Source organism: Protobothrops mucrosquamatus, unplaced genomic scaffold (genome assembly GCF_001527695.2).
Source record: "Protobothrops mucrosquamatus isolate PMUCROS unplaced genomic scaffold, P.Mucros_1.0 scaffold_109, whole genome shotgun sequence".
Taxonomy (NCBI): Eukaryota; Metazoa; Chordata; class Lepidosauria; order Squamata; family Viperidae; genus Protobothrops; species Protobothrops mucrosquamatus.
This window is the reverse complement of record NW_015386185.1, coordinates 719060-728740: the sequence shown is the minus strand read 5'-3', so window position 1 is coordinate 728740 and position 9681 is coordinate 719060. Positions and strand designations below refer to the sequence as shown.

The 9681-nt window shown below is 36.2% G+C and overlaps 1 protein-coding gene across 1 annotated transcript in view; it reads right to left on the bottom strand.

Moving 5' to 3' along the window:
• Positions 1-6515: 6515 nt before the first annotated feature.
• The window catches only part of PTPRC (protein tyrosine phosphatase receptor type C), a 35816-nt gene continuing 32650 nt past the window's right edge, over positions 6516-9681 (bottom strand). The window contains exons 23-24 of the mRNA XM_015816140.2: positions 9065-9200; positions 6516-8025 (exon numbers count right to left, since the gene is read on the bottom strand). Coding sequence (XP_015671626.1) covers positions 7747-8025; positions 9065-9200 — 415 coding nt within the window. The 3' untranslated portion in view covers positions 6516-7746. The remainder of the gene's footprint in view (positions 8026-9064; positions 9201-9681) is intronic.

Genomic DNA, 9681 nt, shown 5'->3' with positions numbered 1-9681 from the left:
GAGTACAGAGAAGAGCAACAAAGATGATTAGGGGACTGGAGGCTAAAGCATATAAGGAACGGCTGCTGGAATTGGGTATGTCTAGTTTAATGAAGAGAAGGATGAGGGGGGACATGATAGCAGTGTTCCAATATCTCAGGGGCTGCCACAAAGAAGAGGGAGTCAAGCTATTTTCCAAAGCGCCTGAAGGCAGGACAAGGAGCAACGGGTGGAAGCTAATCAAAGAGAGAAGCAACCTAGAACTAAGGAGAAACTTCCTGACAGTTAGGACAATTAACCAGTGGAACAACTTGCCTCCAGAAGCGGTGAATGCACCAACATTGAAGTTTTTAAGAAGAAACTGGACAGCCATTTGTCCAAAATGGTATAGGGTTTCCTGCCTGAGCAGGGGGTTGGACTAGATGACCTCCAAGGTCCCTTCCAACTTTATCATTATTATTATTATTGTATGGCTACTGAGTTCATTGGCCAGCAGGGGTATGTCATTGGACTCAGGGATATGTTGTACTCCTTTATGTGTTACCTTATCATACTATTAAGAGGATAAAATGGGTGATTTCACTGTTTCACTGAGTTCTTTTGATAAAGGGCTCTTTCCATTTTAAACAAAGGGTTTAAAAAATGGACTTTAGTCTACACAAGTTTATTCTTTTATAAAAATCTTAGATTCTCAGTTGACCAAGCCCAGGGTAATTTATGATGAGTCAGAGTACTGTCAATCTAGAAAAGCACTGCCTGCTAACTCTAACTAAAAGACAAATTGCAATTTACACTCTTCCCCCATTTGTTTATAATGTACTTTCCTAGTAATTCAGAGTAAGCTAATTTGATTTGCCTGGCGTTTGAATGACTGTTCTCCATTCCGTATTTTAATTTTCTGTAGCAATAAAATTCTTATTTTCCCACTATATTTGACTAATATAATGAACACATATGAAAGGAATGTTCATAATTCCTTGCTATTTTCTCTAAGTCCCAAAGAACTGGAAGTTCCCAGATGGCCTTTCCCAAATCATATAATACTTCTAGTAATTTATCTTTTGGGAGGGCATTGAATTTTTAAAATTTTGTAAGCTACTTGGAGTCATCTGAAGGCCAATACACGTGCTAGCTACAACTCGCACTTGACCATATGGTGAAGAAAAAAAAATACCATGTGAATTGGCAGAAAAAGTTGTTAAGTTCATTACCGTAACTACTAAGTTTTCAACTGTGATGACATATGAATCCTTGCCTCATATAAGCTTCTGCTAAAAGAAGTTTCACAAACACACATTTGGCAGCAACATACACTGTTTAATTTGGCATGCCCACTTCCTCCAAAGAGGTCCGGTAGGTTTAACAGCTGCACACCTGCATAAAGAAATTCTTTTTGGTTTCTTTTTTGGCCAAGCTCAATCTATATCCTGTACTTCTGCTTATATTTTATTAAACTCTGTTTTCTTGTGTGGTCTTACCCTGAGCTGTTCTTTCCAAATGCCTGAAATCATTACTGTATCTTTGTATCAAGCCTTCAGATGAAGAAGCGTCATCCTTCAATGTGCTGAATTTCAAAAAATTGACAATAAAGGTGGTTAGTTTTGTGTGTTTTGCTTTTATGCATCCAGAATGTTGCTAGATCTTACATTTTGCAAAATATATTCATTTCCCTTTTTAAAATGTTTGCATTTTATTTTTATTTCAGGATTAAAGATCTGATAAAGCACACCTTGCAATATCTGATATTTTTTTTATTCTCCTGGAAACAGAGTTCTGGGTTGTTGTGTTGTTGTTGTTGTTTTTGACATTTTGATGGTGCTTTTGAGCATGCTATATTGTTGGATGTGTTGTGGGTAGATTTGCCCACCCTCTTTGTAAGAGTATATGGCACGGGTTGGCAACCCGTGGCTCCGGAGCTGCATGTGGCTCTTTGAGCCTTCTCCTGCAGCTCCCAGCCTCCTCTGCCATTTGCAGAAAAAGAGACAGAGACAGAGAGAGGCACTTGTGCTTCCCTTCTCTCTCTCTCTCTCTCTCTCTCTCTCTCTCTCTCTCTCTCTCTCTCTCTCTCTCTGTGTGTGTGTGTGTGTGTGTGTGTGTGTGTGTGTGTGTGTGTGTGTAAAAAAGATAGTGGCCTCACGCTGTTCTCCGATGAGCTGGCAAGCTTATTGGGCAGGGCTCCTCCCTTTGCTGCATCTCTGCAGGAAGCAAGAAGGGCAGGAGAGAGCCAGCCCAATAAGAATGTGTGTCAGCTTGTTGGAGAACAGCCTGAAGCCAGCTTGCCAGGTGAGCAGAAGATCGGAGAGAGGGAGAGAGAGGGGGGGGAGAGAGAAAGAGAGACAGGGAGAGGGAGAGAGGAAAGAGAGAGAGGAGAAAGAGAGGAGGGGAGAAGAAAGAGAAAGAGAAAAAAAAGAGAGAGAGAACTCATGCACAGCAGCCTCTATTTCTTTTTAATTAAACTCTTCAATCAAGCTCCCCACCCCTTGGGTGCACACACGCGTGCGCACCCGTGTTTTGCGGCTCCCAGTGTTTTCTTTTCTCTGGGAAATGGGTCCAAGTGGCTCTTTGAGTATTTAAGGTTGCAGACCTCTGGTATATGGGAATGACTGAGGGGGACAGGGCAAAGGGGATGGTCAGATGCTGCAGAGTGGGCAAAGAAAAAAGCTCGGAAGGGAACTCTCATTAAGTTCTCAGGCTGTAAAGGTGACAGCAGGAGAGTTGCACTTTCAGACTTCCAAGATTTTGTTAATGGGTTTTACAATAAAATGGAATTAGTTCATCAGCCCGTGTTTCCTGTCTAGTCCATCTGGTAAGGCTGAAGTCTCATCCCAAGTCTCCTAGACATATCTAGAAACATCCAGTATGTTCTCTTGGGGTTTATTTGAAATGGGGGAAGCAGATTGATCCAAGTTACCGGAGAGAAAAACAAACTAACAAATACTTGGGAAACTTGTAGTAAACTAAGGACATGAATATAATATTCCAGCTATCAGAATTTTGCTTAAATTATCTCCTGCTCCTGCTTCAGAAACAAATGGTTTTCATCATTTTGAATTGAATTTGTTAGGGGAAAAAACGATTATGATACTACATAGCATTATTAACAAGCATAAATATTTTAAATGAGAATTCCCTTACTGAGCCCTTTACAAGACTTATAAGCAGCCTAGGAGAGCAGCAGAAAGTTTTGGGAAGAAAAAGATCAATAACCCTACAAGTAGAGAAGGGCAGGACGTTGAAGAGAACAATATGGATAGAGTGATATGTTTCAGAACTGCAACACAAAAGTCTAACTGTGCCTAATCCCCCAGCTCACAACTGTAAGGGAGTCTTTTAAAGGACACTTAGTTTGCAAATCCCACGTTTTAATCACTTTCGGAAATTGCTCACTGTAAAGACCATCTTAAAGCTATTGAAACGACCCTCAGAACAAGTTTGAAATATCACGAGGCGAGTTTTTCTTCCCCTCTGAACAAAAGAAAAATTGTAAGATTGGGAAATTAAAGAATTTGAAATAAACAGTAAAAAGCTAAGATTCTGAACAAAAAAAAAGTTATATGTGGGTTAAGGGGTCCAGATAAATTTGGAATATTGACTTTTGCTGTAAGATTTTGAAATTGAAATAAATAGCTTTGCATGGGAAGCAGACTTATTTTGGCTATTCTGGTTATTGTAAGTCAAAACAAAACAAAGATAAGTAAATAATTTTAGAAATTAGACACTAGAAGGAACAAAAAAATATTTTAAAAAATTAGAAACCTGATCTTAATGTCAGTTAATATTGATACTTACAAAAATGACACAAAACATAACATCAGAAATATTAAAGGAGCTTTTTGAAGAATGGTGGCAGAAATTAGTAACTACAGTATCAACACTGTCAATTATGATATCTGCTTCTATGGGTAGACTATGTCTAAAAGAAGTTAATGAAAGAATGACAGATGTAGAACAAATTTTATCTAATAAAATAGAAAAAATATTGGAAGTGGAACTACAAGTGACATGTCAAGGGAATGATTTGGGAAAGGACACTTTACTGGATATAAAAAAGAAATAGGCCAACGTTTTAAAAATTAAAAGAGAAGTGCAAATGATAAACCAAGTCAATGACCTGGAAAATGTTTTCTTATTGGATCTACAAAAGAGGCTTGTTAAAGTCTTGAAGAAATCTGTGCAATAAGATTAGATTTCTGTTCAATTTTTCTGTATTCCATGACAATATCTGACTGTGTTAAAAATTAAAACTGTTAGAAATAAAAGTAAGGAATATAAAATTGGTTTATTTTATCAAGGCTAAAATAAGACATTTCTTTTTGCAATATTCTGGGAACTCTTTATGGACTTTTTGCGGACACCAGGATGGAAAACTTGATGTTTATGTATTTACTTATAGACAAGGGAGGGGACGTAAGATGAAGAAATATCTGTAACCTTATATAGGTTACTAAATTTGTTTGTACCTGTTGTGATAAAAGCTGGAAGACATTTCTTTATATATTTCTTTTTCTTTATTGTATTCTTTTCTTTTTTCTGCACATTTTTGTTCCCCATTCTGTTCTCTTTCTGTAAGTTTAGTTTGCATTAGATTTCACCATTGTAATTAAAATTCTTAATAAAAATTGGAAGGAGACAGAGGAAGAGAAGAACATCTGTCTGGACACACTTGATTCATTTCAGCAGTAAACTCAGTTTGAATAACTGTGACAGGATATTATCAAAAACACCTGAAATAGAAACAGGTCCAAACAGCTGTTAACCATGATGATCTTGAATATTTTTAGAAGTGCAATAGAAAATCCCTTGCAATCACAATGTTATTTTCATTAACAATTGGGTTATATAGCTTTTTTATCCTTCTGCTGTATTTGCTTCAATGAATATTTAAAGATGACAATACATTAGAAGTATTCTAGCACAACCTGGTGGTTAATTAATGAAGTGCAACAGAAACATTTACCTTCAGAATTGGACAGAGAAGCTGTACAGACTCCCCCCCCCCCAACTTAATAAAAAGTTGTTTGAAGTCCACTTGGTATACATAGTTTCCCCAGACAAATGACTTTGCATTTTAGATATCATGTACACACACACAACTCCAAAAAAACAACAAGAAGAAGAACAAAATAGTAATAAAAAGAACAGCATTAAGATGGGAAGGACAAAGAAGGAGATGAATAAATGGAAGTAAGAAATAAGTGGACAGCAAAAGTGTTAGAAAAGAGAGAGAATATTTCTGGTTATGCAATGCAAAAAGAATACAATTATCTGGCAGGAATTTCTTGCCAGCAATAGGCAATGATCTAATCTTCCAGTTAATTTTAAAAATATTCTCAGGACTGCCATTCTTTACAACTACACGGGTGTTTTTCAAAGTTGGTAAATATAATCTACTGTAAGTGGACTGCAATATCCTGGCTGGAGAATTCTAGGAATTCAAGTTCACTGGTCTTAAAGTCACCAAGATTGAAAAAACACTAATCTATACCATGCATATTCTCAACAGCCTTTTTTTCTTATCATCACTGCAAGATGACACCCACTCTCAAGTAATCTTTAACCAGCCTATGGAGGTGATCATGTACATCCATCTGCCTCTCTTTAAAGCAGCTGTAGTTTTCCTCTGAGTCATGCAACTGTCCTCCACAGTTCCTTTGATCCAGAGAAAAGTTGCATTTATTTTAAGGAGTTGCCAGCAGGTGCTGTGCCAGTCTCCCTGTTTTTGTGGATAGAAAGCAAAGTTTCCCCTGAAAATGTGAAGCTTCACATAGCCTTACGATTTCCTGGCTCACCCCTTTGCCATTACTCCATTGTGCAAATTGCATACTTTTTGTTGCCTGTTCCTCTGAAACCTTCATTTAGAACAGGGCTCTTCAAACTTGGCCCTTTTATGACTTGTGGACTTCAACTCCCAGAATTCCTCAGCATGCCTAACTGAGGAATTCTGGGAGTTGAAGTCTACAAGTCATAAAAGGGCCATGTTTGAAGACCCCTGATTTAGAAGCTTCCTTACAGCTAGTCCTTGACTTACAACCAAAATAGAGCCTGCCCATCATGGTCATAAGTCATGACACTTGTAAAGCAGGTTGCCCATGTGACTAACACAATTTTATGACTTTTTTTGCAATGGTCATTAAATGACTGCCATGTGGATCAATGGTTCACTATTGACTGGTTTGATTTTCAATTGAAACATTGTAAAATGTGGTTGTGTGACTGTGGAATGCTGCAAATGGCCATAAATATGAGCTGGTTATTAAGTACAAATATAGTCACATGACCACGGGGAGGGGTAGCAATCGGAACTTCTGAAGCAGGTTATAGGTAGGATACTTAATGATTGATGATTGATAATCATTTAAAAACATAAACATGAATTTTATATATTTATAATGTATTGTATGTTTAGCCTTTTTCATTGCCTGAAGTTTTTAATCATAATTTTACTTTCTTTTTATAAAAAAATATCCTATGCGTTATTTTTATTTTAAATTAGGAACGGTTCAAAAATATAATATCTGAAACTGTTTTCCATATAAAATTTAATGCAAAGTGCAGGCTTTCCAAAGGAATAATAAACTATAAAGAATAAAATAGAGCATCTTGTAAATAAAACTTCTATTCAAGCCATAGAAACAAGAGTACAAAACAGAACTTCTGTATTAACATGTCTAAAAAACATTAGCTGAATAAAGTTTATCCAGCTTTCAGCATTCTGAACTTTAGTTTTGTTGGTGATTCAGGTGAATTTCTGTACATACAGTGACATCTTGAGGCCAAGTTTAGATTTGCAAGTCAAAAACTTTTACTAGAAAGTTGTGCTTTGGCAAAAACACTTAAAAGTTGCTGTTGAAAAAAGGATATCATACTTTCAGTAGCTGAGCTCAACTCAAAGACATTTTAACTTTTTAAGATCCTTTACCCAATTTTGTGACCAGGTTTATGCTAACCCAGATCATCAACTTTATTTTAAACCTCTCTTGTTTTGTGAACATTTGTCCAAGCTGTCTCAATTCATTATTACCCAGTAAACCTGCAAAACTGAAATCTGTTCATTTCATTTTAGTATGCGATGACTCCAGTGAACATTCTACATTCTTTCGCCATATTTAAACCGGAATCACTTTGTGATTATTAGAGCCAATGGGGCAAACCTAATTAGACCTGTATATCATTAGCATGTAATCTCTATGGATTTCGACCAAAGATGAAGGGTTTTGGTCCCCATTCCAAGACATTTATAAATAACTCTCATGCAATATCAGAAATTTGTTTTAAAATCCAAATCATTTTAGAAGTATGGGCCTAATAGTTCTCATCTGAAAAAATATACTACGGCAACTGCAGAGAAGGTCAATTGTGCTTTCTTTTTGGATACCAACTTGAATTTTTTCACAGACAAATATGTATCTAAACATGTGCATGAACAACTTTCTTTCCTCTTAAAAACAACAGCAACAAGGAACAGTAGAACAGTCTTCTTCTTTTGGAGCTATATTTCCTGTACTTCCAAAAATATTAAAAGTACAGATTATACCCAGATTATACCCAGTGATTAAAAATGGCAAATCTCCATACAAACACACATACAAAATTCACAGTCGTCTTCTATCTATTCAAAAGTTCCTCATTCTTCAATATTATTCCTTGGAAGAAAATAATCCTTTGAGTTTTACAAGCTGTAAAGGAATGCCCATTTCTAATATTCTGGTTTCAATTTTCTTTTGCGGGAAGATTCCCTGCAGCACGTGGAGAGGATTGATTCAAGGTCTAAGCCATGTCACTTAAAACCAGATTTGTAGGTCCATTAAAAGAACTCTCTGCTTCCCTAGATGTATCCTGGCCTTTGAAATCATCGCACATTTCAGCATCATCTCCATTTTCTTGACTCATAAGATGGAAATCAGATTCCAAAGAGTTATTCTCTTCTTCCTTCTTGGCTTCCTTCTGGATGTTAGTGATTTGTTCATGGCATTGGGCATTTTGTAGCTGTCCATTCTGGGCAGGATACAGGCTTGCAATAGTATCATATAGAAACTGATAATCTTCCTAAATGGCATTTAAAAACAGAGAGTTAGCATATGTGCAAACCCATCAGGTATTCTTTTCTTTCCCCAAGCAGTAGTTTCACTTAATGATACGATAATGCTCTAAAAAAATGAGAGAAAGAGACAATGTGCTGCCTAGACTTAATTAGTTAATATATTTCAGTGTTCATAAATTTCTGCTACTCTCACACTTGGTTTTCATGAATACAGGAAGCCTTTACAATGGATTCTTAAATAAGAGATATGGATAACCATTGGCAAGATTTCCTAAATTATAGCTCGTCGCTTGTCCATCATTTAGATGTCAACATCTAGCTCAAGAATCCAAATAAAACTCCGTGTTCATCCTGTTTCCGAAAATCTTACTGTTTAGTGAATACACTGCATGGTAATGTCAAAGCAAAACTAACTCTGAGGTTCCCAGACACTAGTTCATAGAATTAAACAATGATTTCTTCAGCCAAACCTCCAACATCTCACGTAGTCCAACAATTTCACTTTGTTATGGGAACCGTCTGCTTCCTCTCCACACCTGCTGTGGTGTCCTTGGAAAGGTTTCAGGCTCTCGTGGTCTTCAGCGGAATTGTAGAGGTTTTGTTTCTCCATCTAGCCCATTCTAAAGCAACACCTCCCCCCTCCTACTCTAATGGCAAGTTGAAACGAAGAGGCACAGAGCTGCCAAAGTTTCATTCTTGACACTAGCCTTCCCTGCTATAGCACAGAGATATAGCAGAGGGTCCCACAACAGGGACAGGAAGTATCTCCTCCCTTAAATATACACAGAATAGAAACCAAATTTATCCAGTAGTAGTTACTTCTTTGATTCAACTAAGTATGTGTTTCCTACTTTACTACTAGCAAAAATGTTCAACATTGAAGTATTGAATGACCGTCCAAAATAAATCAAAAGGCAATTATAGTCAATAAAGCAATTGTTGTTTGGACTCTGAACATTTGCTTACTGAATGATAATGATAATGGAAGAGATAGACTTTGGAAAATAAAATAAAATAAAATAACTACTAATATAATTTACTTACAAAGGAGGAGACCATTTCTGGTCTGGCTCTACGAAGAGCTTTCACAACTTGGAAAACATCTATTACGCCTTCAGTCTCAGCACATTCCAAGAGATTTAGCAAAGCACAAAATACTCCCGTTTGCTTAGAACCATCACTATAAATATATATATTGTATGAAATAAAAATATATATTAGTTAACAGTGGTAGTGAAATGGAAAGACTAATAAACCTCAACATTATACAACATATGTTCAGCTACCATAGGAGAAATGAGAAAGAACTGCTAAATCTTACATTAGGAGGAGGGCTTATTGGAAATTCTTAAAATATAGGTGAAAAAACAAACAACTTTATCATATAGCTTTTGATTAAACTTTTTTTTCTTTTTTTATTATTTCTATATACTTAATATAAAAGCCTATTACACTAAAATATATAATAATAATAATAATAATAATAATAATAATAATAATAATAATAATAATAATAATAATAATAATAATAATAATAATAATAATAATAATAGTAGTAAAGTTGGAAGGGACCTTGAAGGTCATCTAGTCCAACCCCCTGCTCAGGCAGGAAACCCTATACCATTTCGGACAAATGGCTGTCCAGTCTCTTCTTAAAAACT